General features: G+C 47.1%; 2 protein-coding genes across 2 annotated transcripts in view; both read right to left on the bottom strand.

Moving 5' to 3' along the window:
- Positions 1–24,039, bottom strand: part of LOC136628683 (zinc finger protein 420-like) — a 312,230-nt gene extending 288,191 nt beyond the window's left edge. The window contains exon 1 of the mRNA XM_066604789.1: positions 23,970–24,039. The gene's annotated coding sequence lies outside the window, so the exon portion shown is untranslated. The remainder of the gene's footprint in view (positions 1–23,969) is intronic.
- On the bottom strand, positions 148–24,007 carry LOC136627284 (oocyte zinc finger protein XlCOF22-like). Its single transcript, XM_066602268.1, has 7 exons — positions 23,970–24,007; positions 23,093–23,230; positions 6,201–6,380; positions 5,995–6,118; positions 5,848–5,912; positions 4,917–5,019; positions 148–3,080 (listed from the first exon to the last, which is right to left on the bottom strand). Exons 2-7 carry the CDS (start codon positions 23,147–23,149, stop codon positions 1,876–1,878), a joined length of 1,734 nt encoding a protein of 577 aa, XP_066458365.1. The 5' UTR covers positions 23,150–23,230; positions 23,970–24,007; the 3' UTR covers positions 148–1,875.
- Positions 24,040–24,253: the final 214 nt, after the last annotated feature.

A 24,253-nucleotide genomic window follows, 5' to 3' on the forward strand; every position in this document is an offset into this window, starting at 1 on the left:
TGTACAGATGGGACGCCCCCCTGTTCCCATGTCAGTATTTGTTCTATGCAGCTCTATGTCTAACATCGTATCCTGCCGACTACGCCAAATTTATGTCACGGTAGATGGTGGGCGACAAGGTTTCCGGATAAGAATCTGACTCCAGCGTACAAAAATATATAAACTTTTATTATAACAAGTAGCTATGGAAGAAAAAAATCATCATTCAGATTAGGATAACAAGAAAAATCACTTAAAGAAGACAGTATGTTTCTCAATCCCACCTATCTCTAACTAGTGTCACAATTAGGATTATTTCTGTAAAGTAGTTCATCTGCTTATAACCACAATATTCGTACTGCACTTCAAACAAAGAATACTTAGTAAACACATGAACAATACAAGTTGATTTAACAATAGCGACTTGCTGCATACAGTCTGTGATTAACTTAATTCCATTCAAAAAGATAGTCCTGGAGCAAGGAATGAGAAATTGTCAATGATTCCCAAGGAGAAGTCTCTGAACTGTAAACATGGAAGCCTCAGTCTCTTTTCCAATCCACAATTGTCTCTCTGCAGGTGTGCACACTGTTTTTATTGAGGCCAAACCCTACTTACGACCTCTGGCATATTCTGTTCTATGGTAAGGGTCAAGAGACTCCCAAAGTCCGTTGGCGATCTCCGATGCAAAGAGCTGGGGAATGGCGTGTCGCTCTCTCATGCAGTTTCAACAACGGTCCCTCTGGCTGTAGTGTTGATAGTATTGCAATATGTCTTTGAACTTCCAGCAAAGCTTACTGGAGGCAGCTATATTTCAAGCAGTGTTAACAAACACGAACAAACCAGCTGCCCCTACTCAGATGCTGTTGCTTTACTTTGTCTGGAACACAGTCCCTCTACAGACTCCTAACTGCTGTCCTTTCCCTTACTTCAGCTTGCTGTGCACACACAGCCTCTCACTGGACTCTGGTCATGGAACAAAGGACACAAACCCAGGGACCCCTGCTATCTCCTTAGACCTTATTGCCCTATGATAGATGTCTATTAAAAAGGAAAAATACACCACAAGACACAGCACACGAAAATGTTTACCATCAAATTATACCCTTACATGCCCATCTCCGCTTTTGATGGCCAATATGGGAAAACCTGTCCGCTTTGTTCGGACCACCTGTCAGAAATAGCCGAGCGCTTAACGCTGATTATGTAGCTCTCATTGAAGGTAATCAGCACTGCACTAAGCACTTGATTCTTTTCATAGGCTCTAGACGCTGTCCAGTAGACATGGCAGTGGTTTCTTATCTCAACTATGGAAAGCCATGATGAGAATACACCTAATCATGAGGATCTTCTCTTGAGGGACGAGGATGGTGGCTGATAAGAATTACAGGGGTGAATCGTTACAGTTTTATTAATAAAACACACATATGGAATGTGAGGATAAAGACAAAGTGTTTCATTCATGTCAGGTTAAAGGAATTAACAACACACACCGATCCGATGTCAGTAGTGAAACTAAAAACCGATAAAAAACAAAAATAGTAGCCATCATCAGCATGCATTATTTTTATGCCTTGAATAAGAACCTATGGGTGTGACACACATGGGCCTGAAACCGCTTCTTAACCCAGTGTTAATACAGAAGAAATCTAAGTGCTGATTCATTCTATTTCCTTTTGGTTAAGAGACTTTCCACAAACACTAAAATGGCTTCTACTCATTGTGAATTCTCTGATGCTTAACAAGAATTGATTTATCTGAATAAGCTTTCCCACATTCTGAACATAAAAATCCTGTGAATTCTCCCCTCTGTGACTTCTCCGATGCTGATCAACAGAGGAGTTATCTGAATGATATTTGGTACATTCTGAAGCTCTGATTTATTGCTAACACATTTTAAAAATTCTGAACATGAAAATGGCTAAAATTGCTTCTCCCCTGCATGACTTCTCTGATATCTGTAAAAACATGATTTATCTGCAAAACATTTGCCACATTATGAAATGAATATGGTTTCTCCCCTGTGTGAATTCTTTGATGCTTAAGGAGATCTGATTTGTAAGGAAAACATTTTCCACATTCTTGACATAAAAATGGCTTCTCCCCTGTGTGAATTTTCTGATGTTTAACAAGAATTGATTTATCTGAATAACATTTGCCACATTCTGAACAAGAATATGGCTTCTCCCCTGTGTGAATTCTCCGATGTTTAATGAGATATGAGTTGTAAGAAAAACATTTCCTACATTCTGGACATGAATATGGCTTCTGCTCTGCATGAATTTTCTGATGTTTAACCAACTGCGATTTCAAACAAAAGCATTTTGCACATTCTGAACATGAATACGGCTTCTCTCCTGTGTGACTTCTCTGGTGCTTACCCAAAAGTGATTTCCTACTGAAACATTTCCCACATTCTGAACATAAAAACGGCTTCTCCCCTGTGTGAATTCTCTGATGTGTAACTAGATCTGATTTGTAAAAGAAACATTTCCCGCATTCTGAACATGAAAAAGGCTTCTCCCCTATGTGAAATCTCTGATGTTTAACAAGATCTGATTTATAAGAAAAACATTTCCTACATTCTAGGCATGAATACGGCTTCTCCCCTGTGTGAATTTTCTGATGCTTAACCAACTGTGATTTCAAACTAAAACATTTCCCACAATCTGAACATGAAAATGGCTTCTCGCCTGTGTGACTTCTCTCATGTGTAACGAGATCTGATTTATAAGAAAAACATTTTCCACACTCTGGACATGAATACGGCTTCTCTCCCGTGTGATTTTTCTGATGCTTAACAAGATTTCTATTCTTAGTAAAACATTTCCCACATTCTGCACAAGCATACGGCTTCTCCCCAGTGTGAGCAATTTGATATTTAGCATTCCTTCTGCGATTTTTCTTCTGCTTATCAGTCTGTGATGAATCAGAAGATTGGACCTGCATAAGAGGACCCGGTGATGGATCTTTGGTGTGAAGGACTGAGAACATATCTGGGATAACAGCAGGTTCTTCATATGTATCTTCTAAGATCCCACAAGCAACAACTTTACCATCTGCAGATATCAGACACTCCTCTAAGCTCCGGCTACCGTCATCTGTGAAGAGTAAAATGGATTTCACTATTTTTAAATATTATAATAAAAATATTGATCTTTTATAAAACATTTCTATAGAAACATTTCAGAATTTAATTAGTAACTAAGACCGTGGGGGTAATAAAGATCCCAATCTAACAGTAGACCGTACAGTGAGGACAAGTAGATCATGATGCTTGGTCGATGGTGCACTTTTTGACTTCTGTGATGAAGTCTCCATCTTCATAGGTTCATGTATAGGTGTAGCTGTCTGGGCTATATCTGGAGGCGCCATTTGGGGAACCCCGGTTTCCACCCTTTACCCCTTCAGTTGTGATTTAGCACTTCATGGCAGCTACATGCACTTTATCACAGAGCATGGTAAATGCGAGGAGAGATATGCTCATGTAAGAAGAAGTCAAAGCTGCGGAGCAAGTGGAAGGCCGGATCAGTACTTGTGGTTTTCTATTACTTAACCAAATCTAGAAGTAGATACAATAGAGGAGGACAATTCATCTACGCTTTCATACTTCAACACCAAAGACCATGTGTGAATCTGATCTTATAAAGTAACTAATGGTGAATACCATCAATAAAATGAGGGCACTGGGGAATAGGAAAGAAAATTTGCAGAATTCTGTACTCCACAAGCCTTGGACTCTCCTCCTTTGTTAATCATTAGCTTAAGGTACAATAAAGTATATGCCATATAGAGTTCGGCCATTTCTGCACCAAGTTCAGGCCAGGTGCACATGGGCAGATTTGCATAGCAGAATCCGGAGCGGGTATCTGCCTCCGGATTCTACAGCAAATACCACCCATAGCATGCTATGGTAAAACGCGATTTCCTCTACACAAGTGGAAATTGATTGCGATTCTGTGCACTTTCCACACGGATGGCTTCCATTGAAGTCAATGAAAGCCGCCTGACCCATGGCCCTTCAACAATCATCATTGCGGAAAGTTCGCGGGATCTGTGTCATCACCTATAGACGGCATGGCATAATCTGTACTGCGCATGTGCCCCAGCTGGCACATCCGTAATAGGGATAAAGAAGACTGTGGACAGGTACGCCTAAGGCTTTTATTGCTCTTCCATAATATCATACTTAGCCATGAAAGGTATAGAGAATCTGAAAACCATATAAGGTCCTCCAAGATGTAGAGATGCATTTGAGCTATGAAGTGCTGTGAGAAGACGAGTCCTCACATGTATCACTGTGAGTACATCACATGCACACGGGACATTCATCAGTCCCATGACCACGGCACAGCAGCTCCCTTCACTAGAACCGTGATTGCTGTATAATGCATGACGACCTCTGGATTATAGTACATTTGCAACGTTTTACACGTTTTCTGAGAAAGGACGCAGCTCCTACGGAGCATTTTATGGCGATGCCTACAGCAGAGTAATATGTATGTAATGGTTATGCTGTAGATGAGAGAAGTTGTCATGTACCTGGCTGATGCCAAGGAGTTCAGATGAGATATAGGTCAGCAAGGGATGTCCATTAAACTGCCTTGGACTTAGAGTGCAAGTACACTTTGAGTCACATCACCTTTGTCCTGTTACACCTGTCTATGAGCTTCCCTTAGGCATAGAAGGGGCAGCGCATCAGATAAATCCTGTTTCTCCCCTTCTTAAGCTCAGAGCCTAGCATGGCAAAAAGCTGGCTACCTATTTGCTGGCTGTCACTCTTCCACTGATTGGTGAGCAAGTCCAGGGCAAGAAACTATTGTACTGATGTACTCTGCTGTCTGTCCTGCTCATCACTCCCGCTCCCCTCATCTCGATTCAGTTATCTAGGTCTATGTCTACATTGTTCTCTGCGGTATTTACTGGTTCCTACTCACCTGGGCAGTCACCTGTAGGAATCTCCTCTTCACACTCCTGTTTGATCCTCACATTTATCTCTGTAGCATTAATATCGGTCAGATCTTCATCCTCATACAAAAGCTGTAAGACAAATATTGTAAAAAAGTCAGCAGATGGTTGGAGAAGTCATGGATACATATAGGAGTTCAGCACTCAGGAATCCAATCCAGCATCATGTTAGTAAGTGAAATTGCTCAAAGATGCTTGACAAAGACCGGTGTCTTACTAGTCGAAACATTCCATGCATTTTATGGAGGAAAAACAAAGTTCTACAATTTTACTTACCAACATGATGCCGGATTGAGTTCCTGAGTGCGGAACTCCTATATATATCTTGGTCTGAATATTGAAGGCTGAGGAGTCTAAAGCCCTATACTACAAAGCAAGCACTTCTGATGATTACTTCACCACAGAGTGGACTAATTTGGTGTGCCGCTGACCACAGCTATTCCTCTGGTTGGAGAAGTTGTGTAGAATGTTTCATGACATAATGACCTGACAGGAGTAGCTATCTGAGCCACATAGCTGCAGGTCTAGAAGCCGGACATAGATATTACATGGCGGCTCAATGACCCCTCAGGATCCTCATACACATGTATATCCGGCATGGCTAGACACGCTGCACATTGTCTCAGTGGAGGAGATCAGCGTCTACCAGACACATCCGCTGCTTGTCTCGGGGGATATAAAGGAGCAGATAGATATAAATCCAACCTGTTGGCTCCTTATTCCCACCAGCAGTCTCCACCGCCAGAACACTGGGAGAAGATCCAGACAAGATGTAATGTCTCTGGTCAGCGGTAATCCTGCCATCTCCACCGGCCTCATCACACAAGGAGAAGACATCTAATAAGACTGAAGACAAGAGCTTCACAGCCTTCTACAGATCAGAGGGACATCTCCATCTACCTGATGGTCCTGTGGAAGAAGAGGATGGGGACATCTCTCTGGGGGTCTTCTCTTACTGGATGGAACTGCAGGAAACACAGATGGACACTGAAGTCATTCTTTATATACAGATAATAAAGTCCCCGTGGATTTAGTCCTGTCTATTACCTGGTGATGGGAGTGGCTGGTGGTCCTCCATCATGGCCTCCTTGTGCAGATCCTTGTGTCCTTCTAAATACTCCCACTCCTCCATGGAGAAATAGACAGCGACATCCTGACACCTTATAGGAACCTGACAACACAACATACAGTCATCACCCAGAAGCCTCCAGTGCTATTACTGTATAATGTCCCAGCATTCCCTGCAGCATCACCTCTCCGGTCAGCAGCTCAATTATCTTGTTAGTGAGTTCTAGAATCTTCTGCACATTGATGTTCTCATGTATCAGGGGGTGAGGTGGGGGCACTGAGATTGTGCTTAGGGGTCTTCCCCATCCATCACACACAGGGGCCCAACAGCCATCACTAGATGTCTTCTTCACTACTGTGTAATCCTGTATATGGGAAAACATTAATAAATATTACTACAGACATGCTCCCCCCTCTCCAGTGACATCATCTGTCATCCCCATAAAGTCTGTCACGTCTCCAGTGACATCATATGTTATTACCATAGGTAACAACGATGTAATGTGACATCATCAGAATCTCTTCCCTCTATATAGTGATATCATCTGTTATCACCATAAGAATTGTGTAATATGACATCAGAATCTCTCCCTTCCCCAGTGACATCATCTGTTATCCCCATAGATAAAAATGATGTAATGCAGAGGTTCCCAAACTTTTTTGCTCTGTGGACCCCTTGACGATTTTGTTTTCCGCAGACCCCCTGCCTGCCTAATTTTCCCTAACTTATTAAAGTCAAATGCTGCTCACTTTGAGAGAGTTTTTTGAAGAGTAGACAATTGTAAAAAAGAAAAAAACTTACAATTTTTATCCAGATCCTTACTGAAAAGACACAAGTATATATTTGGATTTGGGAAGAAACAAATCAGAACCTAGTAAAATTCTTACATAAAATTAATACACAAACAATGCTGTTAGTGGGAGGAGCCGGACGCTCTGATAGCCATTATTCAACATTTGGGCTTCAAATTAGTGCGTTATAATCTCAAATCTCCACATCCAGTGATTTGCAATCAATTTCCTGTCGGTATGAAAACTTGTAAAAACTTGCACATGAGCATAGCACACCACAAAGCAGATCAATATAGTTTGTGCAAAACTTCTTGGGCTCCGGGGGATCACGGTAAAACGAGGCTCAGTAGATACTTCATCGGTAAATTAGCCACTGCGCGGGTCTGTTTTGTCGATCGCCAGAGACCAAGAAGTTTTACAAGAACTCTACATAAACAAATTTTATGAAATATCAAAGCAGGAAGTAACTTCTATGTCTATCATAAGTATTATGTACATAATCTGTGTAAAGTGTATTATGTCACTTACAGAAAGTTGATGAGGACCTGCCTAAATGGGGTCCATTTACATCTCATGAACTCCGATTTTTTTTCCTTGGTGACATGGACCTCTAGCAAGTCAAAAATCGACGCTTGGGTATCCATATAGACCCCTTTCGGAACTTCAGATGTAACGTGTCATCAGACTCCCTCCCCTTTCCAGTGATATCATCAGTTCTCACCATAGATGATAATGATTGTCATGTCTAAGTGGGATGCGCTGGATCCATAACCTGAAATACTATTGCAAATGCACACCCAACAGTGGTCAACAAAAACGACAACCGCAACGAGGGAAATGCTATCACTAAAGAACCTATTCAGGGAAGGGCGAACCTGACCACATACCTAGGCCACTAGCTGACCCTACGTAGGATAGGAGAATACCACAGTGAAAAAGATGTAACAGCTGTGAGTCTATGCAAGGCAAGTACAGCTGTTTTTATCTAACGGGTGACGGGAAATTAACTGCACCCAAGCCAAGTACCCTTACGCTTAGGGAGCATATGTTCCCTAAATGTAAGGGGATTGAATTTCCCACACAAGAGGTCACAAATCCTGTACCAGTCGCATAAACAAAGGTCCCAAATCTGGTTTTGGCAGGAGACTCACTTCCTGTCCGGGCACACCCCTACCATCAAGGGCAGGTACTACACGTCCTGGTTTCACAGCACGAACCCATCTGCAAAAGCTAAGGGAGTGTCGGTCACCATCTATAGGTAACTACCACACAAGGTTCTGGACTCCTGTGTTGACAGCAAGGCCAGGCATGTCTTTCTCAAAATCAGAGCTGGAGTAAAACCCATACTTTGCTTAATTGGTACCTCCCCAACCAAGGACAGATTTGGGTAGGTCATTCGCTCCTCCTGTATCTTTGGAACTTTGCAGAGGACATAATCCTAGTGTAAGGTAAGGAAGGGGGGGTGGATATCAACATCCCCTTAGACCCAGCAGTAGACTGTTCAACCCCAAGAGACCACCTTCCCGCAGCCTAGATTAGGTCCTTCAACAGAACTGTTAACCTACTCCAGCTAGTCAACATACGGTGAATCCTGGGCCATCATGCTCTGACACACCTGTCACAGCACATAAACTGTTACGTTTCAGAATGCAATAAGTGTATGTATCTGATTGGACTATTGGCCTTTATATAGAAGGCTACACCTTTATTGTGCTGGAATTAAGGATTAAAAGATAAGAGAAATCAACAAGAAAAATAGCAATACTAAACTATATTAACATAAACACATAGTTAGGGTCCGTTTACACGGGACATCACCGAAGGGACAAAAGGCTTCAATAAAGACTTATGGAACACCCTGTGAACCCTCCATGTAGCTGGCAAACCCAGTTCAGAGGCGAGAGGGTTCACCACACATGTGATGACAAACGGACCCACGTAACGCGGTGCCAGCTTCAAGGACGGGACCCTTAATTTAAGATTTTTAGATGACAGATATACCTTCTGTCCCACCCTGTAAGGTTTAGATACCGACAGACTCCTCCCACTACGCAACTGCATACGAGCCCCTGTTGCTTCCAAGTTTTCCTGTACTTCTTTCCATACTCCATGCAGCGTATCTGTGGTGACGTCAGCTGCAGGACAGACAGATGGAGTAGGGATTGCTGTAAGGAAGCGAGGATGCTGACCGTATACGCAAAAGAATGGAGATACCCCAGTGGAAGAACAAGTGCGGTTGTTTAGCGAAAACTCTGCCAACGGCCGGAACTCTGCCCACTGATGAGCCTTTTCGCTAGCAAACAGATGCATCCTCTCACCATGAAGGTAGCAGGTAATTAAAAAAATTAAAACAATCACAGCAAACGGCCGTTACTTACTGAGTGAGGAGTGCATATAGATGCATCCTCCTCTCACCATGCAGGTAGCTGACTACCAAATGGAGGAGCTATTTTCTCTGATTGTTTTTAATTTATTTCTCCTTCTGTGATGCATCTATATTAGTGTAGGGACCCACTACAACGCAAGGAACCGTGAAGTGGTTAGTGGGCTCATGTATCTTGGCCAACATCCTACCAATGCCTTGCATTTATTATCTATCATTCACATGCAGTGTGGCTTTAAGACTCCAGGGGGAGCCCAGGGTGGCAGTACCAATGTGGTTCACTGATGGATATGCAGGGCAGCCCGCCGAATTATCATGGAGTCATTAACCCCTTGAGTGGCAAGCCCGGAAATTTTCCGGAACGAGCTCCACTGCCGATAGTGATATAGCCCGGAAGATTTCCGGGCTATGTATCACTGTGGGAGCTGCAGAGCACAATGCCATAAGCTGTGGCAGTGTGCTCTGCCTGCACAGACCCACAGAGAACAGTGCAGGAGTTTGAAGTAAGAAGCTGAGAGATACTGCCGATCTGCCGGCAATCTCCCGCTTTTAATTTTAAACTCCTGCACTAGTTTGTTTACAGTTGCCATAGAGACCATCAAGCCGATGGTCTCTGTGGCAGGGAGAGCTGGTGCTTGGCTGTTAGAGGACAGCCATGTAAAGGGCTGACGGAGGGGGCTCCCTCTGTCAGAGGGAGTCAGCTTGAGTGAGAGGATGCATCTATATGCACTCCTCACTCAGTAAGTAACAGACATTTTCTGTGATTGTTTTTAAATTTTTTTATATTTCCCCTTCTGTGATACCTTTTCGCTAGCAAACAACCGTAAATATTATATTATCTACCGATAACTGCGACCACGGATGAGAAGGTACCAGTAAGGGTCTCAGAGGACCCTCCCGTGGACGCTGACGACTTTTATTGTGAGCACAGACAGAGCATCCCTTACCAAAGTCGCGGATCTCCTGAGACATGCCTGGCCACCAAAAGTGTCTAGAACAAAAATCCAGGGTCCTCAAACACCAGATGGCCTGCGAACACCGACGAATGAGATTATTCCATGACTCTGGGACATAAGGCCTCTGGTACAAACCATCTGCCCTCCGGCACACCCGAAGGAGCGTCCTGCTGACAGTTCTGTAGTTGAGGGACAAAGTTAGATTCTACAGCTGCCAACACCACCCCAGGTGCCAAGATATTCTCGGCAGTTATAGTTTCACTTTCCGGCGCCCCGAAACTCCGTGACAGGGTGCCCGCCTTCACGTTCTTCTCTCCTGGGATATATGTCATGACAAAATTAAACCTAGTGAAAAAGAACGCCCACCTGGCTTGACGAGCTGTGAGTCTTTTAGCATTGGCGAGATATAACAAATTCTTGTGATTGGTATACACGGTAATAGAGTGTCTAGCACCCTCAAGATGGTGTCGCCACTCTTCTAAAGCCCATTTGATCGCCAGTAGCTTACGGTTACCCACGTCGTAGTTGCGTTCTGCTGAACTAAACGTCCGCGAAAAGAATGCACATGGACTATACCCAGATCTCCCACTGACTTCCTGCGACAATACAGCCCCTGCCCCCACCTCAGATGCATCTACCTTAATGAAAAAGGGTCATCGCGCATCTGGCTGTACTAGCAGTAAACGCTCTTTTTAGACGACTAAAAGCCTCTAGGGCCGCAGGCGACCATTTTACCAAGTCGGCCCCCTTCTTAGTCAGATTGGTCAAGGGTTGAGCGATAATCGAGTAATTCTTAATGAATTTACGGTAAAAATTTGCAAAACCCAAAAACCTCTGGAGAGCCTTAAGGTTGTCTGGTCTGACCCATTTGGAGATTGCTGCTACTTTATCAGACTCCATCCGAATCTTCGTGGGTGAGATTACATAACCCAAGGAAGGACACTTGTTTAGTATTAAATGTACATTTCTCCCCCATGACAAAAAGCTGATACTCGCGCAAACTGGTCAGGACCAACCTCAGGTGCCGCACATGTGAATCTCAGTCTGGAGAATACACCAGAATGTCATCAAGATATATGACCAGAAATACCCCCAGGAAGTCGTGGAAGACCGCGTTCATAAAACCCTGAAACACAGCGGGGGCGTTACAGGGTCCGAAGGGCATGACCAGACATTCAAAATATCCTAACGGGGTGTTGAACGCAGTCTTCCATTTATCTCCCTCTCGGATGCGAATTAAATTGTAAGCCCCCCTTAAGTCCAGTTTGGAAAACCAGTGGGCCCCTACCACCTGATTCAACAAGTCTGGAATTAGGGGCAAGGAGCACTGGTTCGTCACTGTGATTTTTATTCAAAGCCCAATAATCCACACAAGGCCTTAGTGTCCCATCCTTCTTCTCTACAAAGACGAGACCTGCCCCGGCAGGGGACCTGGACGGACGGATATGACGTTTGGCCAGAGCCTCCGAGATATAGGACTTAAAGGCTTTGTGCTCACGCCCCAACAAATTGAAAATGGCTCCCTTAGGGAAGGGACTGTCGGGAATCAGATCAGTACCACAGTCCCACTCCCTATGGGTAGGCAAAGTCTCAGACAGTTTTTTTTGGAGAATACGTCCTCAAAATCCAACAAATACTCCGGGACCAGTACGATATCTGCTGAGCACACGGCTATAGTAGTTAAGTGATTATGACAGGACGACCCCCAATGTGTCAATTCCCGGGTGGACCAATCAGATTGGGGGTTGTGCAGTGCCAACCAGGGCATACCAAGTACCACATCAACAGACATCTTTTCCATAACCAGGAAAGACAGATTTCTCAGAATGGAGAGCACCCACAGTGAACTGTAGAATGGGAGTCCTCCATTGGACAACACCTGCGGAGAGAGGGGTCGAATTAATACTGATTAAGCGTATGGGGGGCTTCAGCATGGAAATTTCGGTCATCAGAGGTCTGAAAAAATTTTAATTAATCAGATTGGCGGCAGCACCCGAATCAATAAAGGCTTGACCGGACCGAATAAAATTTCGAAAGCCAACCTGGCAAGGCACCAACAACCTAGGGAGTACCTGTGATCCTAGGCGATCCTCTCGACAATCGCTTAGGACCTGTAGTTTTCTCGCTGGTTCAGATGGATGTTCCGTTGCTTCTGTGGACAGTTTGCTACCCGATGTCCAGCTTCCATAGGCTCGGCCCCAGGAGTTGGCATAGGAGAAGTGGGAGCGGGATGGCAAATAATTAGATCCTTGACAGCATCAGAAAGACCCCCCCCCCCCCCCCCAAAAAAACAAAAAAAACCCCACATCTTTGAGGGCACCTTAGTTCCAGGAGGTTTCGCCGGTATGCTGACTAAACTTAGAGCAATAGTCTTCAGCACACTGCTGCCCCTGACTTAAAGGGGTTCTGTCACTAAAAAAGAAAGATTCTATACTTATCTATTCCTCCCCCATCAGTCTACTTACCAAATCTTCACCTCCCCTATCTTCTCCTGTCTCCTGCAGTCCGGGGGAGGGGGTCACTTCACCTCCAGCTACCCGATTCCTCTCCTTCCTGTGAAGTTACGTACATTTGGTTGGCAGTCTTCTGCCTGCCAACCAATGAACGTTATGTCACAGCTCACTGCCTATTTTCTTCAGAGATTGTTCAAGAGAGCTGTCTTTGAAATAGATTACAATTCCTTCCTAGGCAGTGAAGCTACCGCACAGGGATATGACCTTCACTGACTCAGCAGGAAGGGATTTGAGATATGCAGCCCGCATAACAAGCTGGTCCCAGCCTGCAGTGAGCTCACCTGGGGCACTGGAGAAGCTCAACCAGGAGAAGATGTGATAAGGAGACAGACAGGGAAGGAATAGGTAAGTTTAGATAATTTTTTTTTAAATGACAAAACCCCTTTAATGCCATGAGATGAGATACTGCTAACCCCGCCCGGTCCATCAAAAATACCTCCTGGTTCTCGAAAAAGCGAATCAACAGACTGCAGGCAAGCAGAACTCTCAGATAAGGAGTAGACCCATGTCTGGGGGGGGGGGGGGAAGGACCCTGCAGTAGGGACATAATCAATCCCACCTTCTGGGACTCTGAGCTGGAGGATCCGGGCCGCATCTGGAAATATAGTCTACATGCCTGCTGAAAAATGAAAAATTTGCTTCTCATCCCGGAAAACACCTAAGGGAGAGGACACTAGGGATCAGGGATAGACGGGGCGGCTGGAACCTGCCCCAACACCCGCTGCTCCTGGGCCACCATATGACCGGACAGGTCTTGGATCACGCCAACTAGATCCTGCAACTGACTAGCAAGGACACTCAGGCCTCATGTCCACGGGGAAAATCAGATCCGCTGCAGATTCTCCATGTAGAATCTGCAGCGGGTCCCTCCTGCCCCGCGGACATGAGCGCCGAAAATAAGAATTTAAAAGCATTTACCTATCCGGCGCGGGCGGAGAAGGTCAGCTGTTCCTCACGGCCGGATCTTCATTTTCGGCCGGCGGATGAATTCCTGACGCCGGCGGCACGTCGTCGGCACGTCGTCGACGTGCCGCGCGCATGCGCCGGGCACATCCGCCGAGCCGAAGCAAGGGAGATGCGGCCGTGAGGAAGAGAAGAGCTTCGCGGTCCGCTCCGGGTGAGTAAATGCTTTAAATTCCTATTTTAGGTCTCCCGCGGATCCGGACGGCTTCCATAGGCTTCAATAGAAGCCCGCGGGAGCCGTCCCCGCGGGAGACCCGCATGAAAATGGAGCATGGTCCAGATTTTTTCATGCTCCATTTTTTTTTAAATCCCTTTTATTGACGATCCGCGGGTATTTATGTACCCGCGGGTGGTCAATGCATCCCTATGGGGTGCGGATCCGCATGCAGGAAATCCGCTGCGGATCCTAAATCCTATTTTCCCCGTGGACATGAGCCCTCATAGTCTCCATAGGAGAGCAAACAAAACCCCACAGGGTAATTTTAATGGCCAGTTATTATGTTACGGTATCCTACCGATGATACGCCAGCCCGGGTTGCCCTAGAACTTACCCGCAACCCCTGTCCCTGCCAACTTGCCTCCACTTCTGCCTAACCCTAGGCAGGCAACTGGGAGGCGGTCCCTACTCTTGCTAGGGACCGAGGAGGGACGCTGGCATACCAAGAAGGAACAGGGTAGAATACCAACAGGAAGGGCAGATGAATAAACCAACAGAAAATACAAGCAGACAGAGGCAGATGGGATGACCTGGCAGATAAAGCAAAGAGCTGAAACAGGAGACTGACAGAGGCAGGAAGCAAACACACTGACAAATCAATAACTGGCAGTGAATGGACCTCACTGCCAGCCTTATAAACAGAACCCTCCATCCAGGGGCCGAGAGAGGGAGGCGACTACCTCCCAGCAGAATCCCATAACCAGGGACTCGTGCATACAGCAGCACTCACAGGCACGCGCATGCACATCGCTGCCCGGACCAGCGAGCACTGCGCCGAACAGCCACCCGTGGCCCTGGCAGCCGCCGCATGGTAACAGTATTATAGATTAATATCGATGTCAAGCTTTATTCCAAAATTATGGTAAATAAGCTGGGTCCACTTCTGTCCTCAATTATACACCATGATCAAGTGGGTTTTGTCCCGGGCAGAGAGACCTAAAATAATACTAATAAAACCCTTCTCCTGCTATTAAGAGTTTCAACATTAAAACAACTGCTCTGCCTACTCTCGGTTGATGCCAAAAAGGCATTTAACCAGGTGCACTGGGGTTTCCTGCATGCCATCCTTGAACAGATTGGCTTAGATCCCACCTTCCTGAGTAGAGACTCTACGGCCCAGCTAAGGGCCAATGGCCTTTAATTGGGAACCTTTTCGATTAGAAATGGAACTCGACAAGGCTGCTCACTGTCCCCAATGCTATTTGCAATTGTAATGGAACATCTGGCTATAGCTTTATGGAACAATCCAGATATACGTGGCATCACCGTCAACCACGAACAATAAAACAGCCTTGTATGCCGATGACCTCACTGCATCGGACTTCTCTCCAGGACATCTTGAAAGAATTTGTACACTTTGATCACCTTAGAAATTTTAAGGTCAATATGAAGAAGACTGAAGCTCGAACATCTCTCTATCGGCAGAGGAGGTTCAGCAGCTGGCCAGTCACTATCCCTTCAAGTGGAGGTCCTGTTCCCTGAATTATTTAGGTGTCTATGTATCTGCTGAATTGTCTCAATTATTTCAACTAAATTACGCCCCATTGCTGGAAAAAACAACCCAAGAGCTGAACACTTATGCCAAAAAACACGACACATTTGGATGAATCAATGTTCTTAAGATGGATCTAGTCCTCAGATTCCTCTACCTCTTCAATTAGGGATCAGTATTTCAGTAAAATCCAGGCAGTCTTTTGCAGATTCATTGTGGGGGGGTGGGGAGTAGGCTGAGTTATCGCACACTCTCTCTCGCCATAGGTCACATGAAGGGGTGGGGGCCCCAGGTCCTAATCTCTACTACTTCACAGCCATACTTACTAGACTGCTCAAGTGGTGCTTTTGCTCAAAATTCAAACAGTGGGTGGAGATAGAGAGGGCCATCAGACCTAATATCCAGACCCTGCCTTGGCTATCCCCCAGAGATAGATCCCCCTCTGTGGGTATACAGGGAGGTAGGAAACTATTACAGGTTGATCCAGGAATAGGCTGATTGCCATTAGGGAGTCGGGAAGGAATTTTCCCCCCAAAAGGGCTAATTGGCTCCTGCCTCTTGGGGTTTTTTGCCTTCCTCTGGATCAACAATATAGGCCACCTGCAGACGAGCGGGTCGGATCCGGCAGCGAGAATTCTCGCCGCGTGATCCGACCCAAGAGCCTGCAGGGACGGGCGCGTACTCACCCGCGCCTGGCGGCCCCGGCTCTTTCATGTGCCGGCTGCCGCGCAGCCGGCGCATGCGCAGACCGGAGCCGGCGGCCGGGTGAGTGCGTGCCCCGCAGAAAATTAGGACATGCCGCGGTTTGTTTGCCGCGCGAGATTTCGCGCGGCCAAACCGCGGCCGTCTGCATAGGAGTGCGTATTGTAATGCACTCCTATGCAAACTTTCAGCGGCGGAAATCCCACGGGAAATCCTGCGGCGGGATTTCCGCTCGTGTGCAGGCGGCCATAGGAGGATAAAACAGGCTGAACTAGATAGACATTGTCTTTATTCGGTCTTACATACTATGTTACGTCAAACTCCCTGCTCACAGTGAACTTCCTGGATGTCTGGGATGGGTTCGTGTCTAGCGGGAGTCTCCCAGTGCGCAAGGGAGCCCTGGCCCCTCTTTTCCATAATGCTGCATTCCCTCCTAGACAAAAGGTGGATTATACCTACCCGATAATCAGGTTTTCAGGAGTCACCACGACAGCACCACCTGAGATAGCCTCCTCCTCATAGGACAAGAAACACACTGAGAGGTTAAAAGCTACCCCCCCCCCCCCCCCCCACCTCTCCCACCTTCCTCAGTGATTTCTAACGAATTGCCGGGGGTAGGAGCTTTAACTAAAATTATTACCAAGCCTGTTTTTTTAATCTATGTCTTAATAAATCGAAATTAGGTTATAAATTTTCCTTTGGAAGGGGGGGGTGGAATGTACGGGTGCTGTCGTGGAGATTCCTGAAAACCCAATTATCGGGTAGGTATAATACACCTTTTCCCAGTCATCACCACGACAGGACCACCTGAGACGTACCAACTAAAATGATTTTTTTCTGGTTGGGATAGCCGCTGAGAGGACCTTATGATCAAAGGCCAAATCCTCATCTAACCACACGTCTACCCTGTAATTCTTAATGAACGTATGCGGCCTTTTCCATACTGCGGCCTTACAAATTTGTTCTAGGTATGCTATGTTCAGCCCACGAAGAGGCTACTGCCCTTATGGAGTGGGCTGTAAGTTCCGAGGGGGCCTCTTTATCTAATGCTTTATAAGCTCTTCGCTGCTTTTCTACCCTTGTTTGGACTGAAAAATTGGACAAACAAATTGTCGTTCGTCTCCAGTGACTCGTGGCATCAATATATCGCAAGACTGCTCTTCTAACGTCCAGACAGTTAAACTCTTTTTCCAGAGCGTCTATAGGTTTATCGAAAAACGAGGGAATCACCACATCCTGCGCCTATGGCCAACTCCTCCATAACTAACTTGGCTATGCAAGCCCTGCACAGTGGCTTAGTGTACGTGGATGGCAACCTTTTTTTACATTCTGCACATTTTTTTGGTTTAGTCTTGGGAGGGGCATCTTTCTTATACCCCTGGCAACAACCAAGAGGTATACCACAATAAGCGTTACAAAGGTATTGTAACAAGTATGTATATGCTTTTTGCCCCACTGGCTACTTACAACCCCCGATGTCGCCCCTGGGACTGGAATGTCCGGTGCTGAAGAACTTATACTCCTCAAGTGCTGCAGTCACTCTTGAGACACTAAGCCTGCAGCTGCAAGGCTTATCTTAACGTCCAGCAAGTCTTCTTTCAGATTCCCTTTTTTTTTTTTTACATTTTTGAATTTGTCGCCTCTTGCACCCTGGCCACGCCCCCTCCTTGTGTCGCGAGACCCTGCCGCACTGACGTCATCACGTCGGTCACGTGACGACGCCCTCCGTCCCGCAGCTCTTAAGGAAGCCTGAGATCGACGCGCCCGGAGGAAGCCATGGCCTCCACTTTGAACCCCCAATGGGCCACTGTGGGTGGAATCTGGCCTGGGTAAACCACCCCATGTGGCATCCCGGGAGACGATCCTCAGGAAGGGAGGGCAGGCTGAAGCCCACTGCTCTCCGATCCATTGTAAGTTTTTTCTTTTTTTCTTTTTTGCTGGTGTCTCCACCAGCACCTCTCAGTGATCCTGCCTCCTGGCAGGACAGGAAGAACACCGAGGAAGGTGGGAGTTGGGGAAGCTTTTAACCTCTCTGTGTGTTTCCTGTCCTATCAGGAGGAGGCCATCTCAGGTGGTGCTGTCGTGGAGACAACTGGGAAAACAAAGAAATTCCTGTGATGGAAAGCAGATGATAACAAACATGATAGAGGTAGCTCCAGGCAGGGTCCTGGCTTTGTTGCCCGCTTCAAGGCCAGACAGCCAGACACGGCACTCTTATGGTTTGAATACAGACAGCTATCGGCCTTGTTGAACTCCCAAAGAGAGTCCTCTCAGTGGGGGAAGCCCCCACAGCAATTGAAAACCTGTTTCTACAGGGAATGCTTCTTCCTCACGGCCTCTCAAGTATATACAGTATACTGCTGGGTAACATCACCTCAGACACCCCTTCTTTTGTCCTTCGTTGGGAAATACCAGTGGCAAGGAAAGTAGAAAAGCAGTAAGAAAAAAACTATAAGATTCTCTCCAGATGGTACAGATGTCCAGTTCTAATCCATCACATATATCCATCGGTGTCGGCCCAGTGCTGGCAATGGAACTCTGCAATCCTCCACATTTGGTGGAAGTGCCCAGACCTGAAGCCCTTCTGGAAAGGCGTGTGTTCTATGTATGAAAGGGTGACACACAGGAACGTCATTCAACCACCACAACTGGCACTGCTCCCTATTCCTGAGAGCTTGTCGACAACTAAAAAAAAAGGCTTCGCGTCACTTCCTTACAGCAGCGAAGGCCATTGTCTACAGTGTCACGGCATGGTGGCCTTAAGGCAGGCCAAGACCTGTCGCCTTGTTATGCAGGACAAGGGTTAGTGCACCATATGCAGAGACTGCTGGTGCTGTCTCTCTTTGCTGCATGGATGCATCCTGGATTAGTCATGCCTGGGAGAAGGTTGGAGGTGTGGTTCTCCAATTGCTCTGCCAGTCCTCAGGTGTGGAGTAGCCTTATATTCTCACCCCTGCCTGTGCTCAGTGCTATTCAGCTCCATAGAGGAGTAGTGGAGTGCGGGGCTCCTCTGTGCTGGGTGTACTGCTACTTACAGATAAGTTGCTATTGTTTACTTTTTGGTTGTATTTTCTGTTTTCATTTTTGTATTGCGTTGCTGTTTGGTTCATCACTCCAGAGGCCTCTATAGGGACAATCTGGGTCCAGGAAGAAGACGGTGGGGTTGCCTCTATCGAAGCGATTACTCTGCTTCTAGGCAGGGACCCTTCAGCCCCCTGCTAGGTTTGGTCCAGGCTTTTTTCTCCCTGGAGTGGTGTTACTGTTCAGCATGGCATGGTACACACTATTCTACAGTGCATAGTAGCATTCAACTGCAGTGCTTGTGAATGTCACTCTGCATCCGTGCTGAGCAAGGTTCTTGTGTGCCACACCAACGTCACAGCCAAGATCCCCAAACATTGGTAGAGCATCAGCCCCCCATGATAGTAGAATTTGTCCAAACGCTTGGCCACATGAGAGATATGGAGGAACTGATGGCAGAAGATCACACAGAGCGTGGAAAAAATTAATGACATGGTCCCTTTTCCTGGAGACAAGAGAGTTCCAGTAATTCTTGGAGTAGGTGAGCCAATATGGACACGAGCGTGGGGGCGAGTGGGCACCCTCCTTTGCAGATATCCCTGTCATTCCTCATCCCTCTATCCTTCTAACCCGCCCTTCCCCTCTTTCTTTCTTGGTACTGTCCTCTCATCTTTATTTTCTACTTTTCCTTTTTCATACAGACAGACCATTGTTGAATATATTAAGTGTTATTTCTAGCCAAAGTCCTAATGACACAACACAGGATAATAGACACCGAGTTTGCCTTAATGCTGTTATTGGCAGAGGGATCCCTTGAGGTCTTCCCCTAGGACTCCAGCCTAAAAAGCTCACAGCTAAAGAACGATCATTTAAACAGTATGCTGTATACCTATGCTGGTAAATACTAATAAAATAGTGTAAAGATAAGTGGATCAGGTTTTTCTGGTTCGTAAAAACCGTTACCTTATGTCAAGCCCTTTCGAGAAGATGGCGCCACTCCTCAAAAGCCCACAGCTGTCTGTCACTAATATCGTAATTTGGCTGAGTAGTAGAAAATTTACGTGAAAAGAAAGCACAAGGGCGAAGATTTTGCCCCGTACCACGTCCCTGCGAAAGCACCGCTTCAACCCAAACCTCTGAGGCGTCAGCTTCCACCACGAAAGGCCTGGATGAGTCCGGTTGGGGTAGAACCAGAGCCATCGCAAAGTATCTCTTTAGGAAATCAAAAAAACTGTAATGCCCTTTGGGGGCCTCTAGAAGGGAAACAACCTTTCTTTGTCAGGTCAGTCAGAGGTTTAACCACCTGGAATAAAGTTTCGATAGTAATTGGCGAACCCCAGCCTTCACATTTTCTGGTAGCACCGAGGCCCAGATCCATTTTGAAACCTTTTGGGGTAATAATGTGTCCCAGAAATAGAATACCTTGCATGGAAAAAAACAAAAACACATTTTTCCTTTTTAGCAAACAAATAATTATCGCGCAATACTTGAAGAACATGAGAAGTGTGCAAATAGTAAACAGCGAAAAGATAAGAATATCCTCAAGATATACTAGTACAGAGTGACAGATGAAGAGTGACAGATGAAGAGTGACAGATGAAGAGTGACAGATGACGTTTTAGAGAACCTCATTAATAAAGGGCTGGAAAACCACAGGGGCATTTGTTAGGCCAAAAGGCATCACCGGGCTCTCATGAGCGTTTTGATTTAAAGGGGCCACGTAATCTGATTTCATTAGTGTAGGGGAGGGCCTGGGCTGGGTGGTGGATTGAGATGAGGGAGGCAATGTAGGGCGGTGCGCTGTGGAGGGCTTTATTGATTAATTCTGTATTTGACGGGCAGCCAGTGCAGTGAGCGGCACAGGGCGGAGGCGTCTGAGTAGTGGCTGGACAGGAAGATGAGCCTGGCTGCCGCATGCAGGATGGATTGGAGAGGGTAGAGTCTGGCGCAGGGAGGCCAATCAGCAACGAGTTGCAATAATCGAGCAGAGAGTGGATGAGGGCGACAATGAGTGTTTTAGCGTGTCTACAGTGAGAAAGGGGCAGATTCTTGAGATGTTCTTGAGGTGCAGTGGACACGTTTGGGCCAGAGATTGGATGTAGGGGGTGAAGGAGAAAACAGAGTTGAATATAACCCCAAGGCAGCAAGCGTGCTGTCTGGCAGTTATGGTGGTGCCACACACTGAGATGGAGATGTCAGGATGAGATCAGTTAGTGAAGGGCGGAAACACCAGCAGGTCAGTTTTTGAGAGGTTCTGTTTTAGGTAGAAAGAGGACATAGTGTTAGAGACAGCAGACAGACAGTCAATGGCGTTTTGGAGGACCGGCGCTGTGATGTCATGGGAGGAGGTGTATAACTGTGTGTCGTCAGCATAGAGATAATACTTAAAAAGCCAAAACTCCTGATGGTTTGTCCAATAGGGGCTATATAGATAGAGAAGAGGAGGGGGCCGAGGACTGAGCTCTGGGGGACCCCAACAGCAAGGGGAAAGGGAAGGGGAAGTAGAGCCAGCAAAGGAGACACTGAAGGAGTGGTCAGAGAGGTAGGAGGAGAACCAGGAGAGAGCAGTGTCCTTTAGGCCAATGGAGAGAAGCATAGTGAGGAGAAGTTTGTGGTCAACAGTGTCAAATTCGGAGGAGAGATCGAGGAGGATCAGTATGGAGTAATCACCACTCGATTCGGCTGTCAGGAGGTCGTTTGACACTTTTGTAAGGGCGGTTTCTGTTGAGTGTAGAGGGCAAAAGCCAGACTGTAGGGGGTCGAGGAGTGAGTGTTCTGATAAATAGCTTATAAAGCAGGAATAAAGCAGGTGTTCTAATAGTGGAGATAAAGGGGAGGTTGGAGATTGGTCGGTAGTTGGCAACATCGGTCAAGTCAAGAGTCAGGTTTTTTTTTTAGCAGTGGGGATATGATGGCGTGTCTGAATGAGGAGGGGAAAATGCCAGAGGTAAGGGAGAGGTTGAATCTAGTGGTGTGGTGGGAGACTACCAGCAGAGGAGGTGAGAGGCCAGAGGAGGGGAGAGGGGCCGGAGGAGGGGAGAGGGGAGAGAGGCCGGAGGAAGGGAGAGGGTTGCTGGCGCAGGTGGTGGGGCGAGCAGAGAAGAACAATGTGGAGACTTCCTCCTCTGTTGCTGGTCTGAGTACAGACAGTGAGCAGGAGCTAGATGCAGTACTGAGGAGACTAGGATTAGGAAGTTATTTTTCTGACTGATGTTGCTTTTCTTTTTGAAGTAAGCAGCCAGCTCTTCGGCACTGAGATCCGTCACCGGGGGCTGTGGTTTAGGGCTGAGAAGGGAGTGAAAAGTATCAAAGAGCCGTTTAGGGTTGTGCGATAGTGAGGAGACTAGAGAGGTGAAGTAGACTTGTTTTGGCACGGTGGAGGGCGAGGTTGGAGGTTCTGAGCATGAATTTGAAGTGGAGACAATCTGTGGATGTTTGCTACTTCCTCCACAGTCGTTCAGCACACCTAGAGCACGGCCAGATGAAGTGCGTTTGAGGTGTGAGCCCAGTAATAACCTGAAATACTATCACGAATACACACCCAACAGTAGTAGACCATAAAAAACAACCGCAACGAGGGAAATGTTGTCCTTAAAGAACCTACTCATGGAAGGGTCCTGCCTATATGTAGGTAACCTGCCTTTAGAAGGGCGAACCTGACCGTACATTGGACAGAAGAATACCACAGCAACAAGATGTAACAGATATAATCAGCTGTACTTAGCCTTGCCTAGACTCAAGTAGACAGGGGAACCAACTCCAAGCTCTGGCTATCTCCACAGCCAACGGCAGACTGAAAATAAACCACTGAAGCCAAGAACCAGGCCAGGCTAAAGAGCCCTGACAAATTACCCACAGGTGAGGCCAGGCACATCTCATTTAATACCACTCCCACCAGAGCCAGAAGATGGAGAAACACATACAAGACCCATACTGGACCATATGGAAAGTGATCCCAGAACCACCGCAACAATGATGTAATGTGACATCATCATAATCTCTCCCCCCGCCCCCAGTGACATCATCAGAGTCTCTCACCTCCCCAGTAAGCTGGAAGAGGATCTCCAGGGTGAGATGTATCACACTTTCCGCCATCTCGCTCCTCTCCTCCCTCCTTCACGATCAGGCCTGTAAATCTGTCATGTAGATGATATCGGAGGGTTTATACTGCAGAACCTGAATGGGAAGAAGAGGAAAAATATAAAACTACAGAAAATCCCCGAAATACAAGAAATACTGGAGAGAATGCGGGAGACGTGAGGAGAGACCGGAGGGGAGCGGCCAGGGGGCAGGATGGGAGATCTACCGGCAGTGGACAGTCCTGGCCGGTGCCCCCCAGAGATGTGAGGATAGACCGGAGGGGAGCGGCCAGGGGGCAGGATGGGGGATCTACCGGCAGCGGACAGTCCCAGCCAGTACGCCCCAGAAATGTGAGGATAGACTAGAGGGGAGCGGCCAGGGGGCAGGATGGGAGATCTACCGGCAGCGGACAGTCCTGGCCGGTGCCCCCCAGAGATGTGAGGATAGACCGGAGGGGAGCGGCCAGGGGGCAGGATGGGAGATCTACCGGCAGCGGACAGTCCCGGCCAGCGCCCCCCAGAGATGTGAGGATAGACCGGAGGGGAGCGCCAGGGAGCAGGATGGGAGATCTACCGGCAGTGGACAGTCCCGGCCGGTGCCCCCCAGAGATGTGAGGATAGACCGGAGGGGAGCGCCAGGGGGCAGGATGGGAGATCTACCGGCAGCGGACAGTCCCGGCCAGCGCCCCCTAGAGATGTGGACAGGTAATTGAGGACAAGTGACCGCCGCCTCCTCTCCGGACTGATTAGTAATTCTATCTACAGGGGATACATTACAGGGGGCTAAATCACCACAAGTTCCAGCAACCCTCCAACCCCCACAGGAGGACACAGACCTGCCGGACAGCAGCTTCCAGGACCTGTGATGATGTCATCATCATGTGACCACCTGTGTGGGAGGAGTCATGGATCACATGACCAAGGGGAGTGGGTGCAGAAATCCGAGTGCTGGTTGTGATCCCTTTATGGATGCATCACAGAAGGGGAAATCAAGAATTAAAAACAATCACAGACAATGGCCGTTACTTACTGAGTGAGGAGTGCATATAGCTGCATCCCCTCAGCATGCAGGTAGCTGACTACCACATGGAGGAGCCAATAACACCTGTGCAGGACACCG

This window comes from Eleutherodactylus coqui, chromosome 5, assembly GCF_035609145.1.
Source record: "Eleutherodactylus coqui strain aEleCoq1 chromosome 5, aEleCoq1.hap1, whole genome shotgun sequence".
In the NCBI taxonomy this organism is placed as follows: Eukaryota; Metazoa; Chordata; class Amphibia; order Anura; family Eleutherodactylidae; genus Eleutherodactylus; species Eleutherodactylus coqui.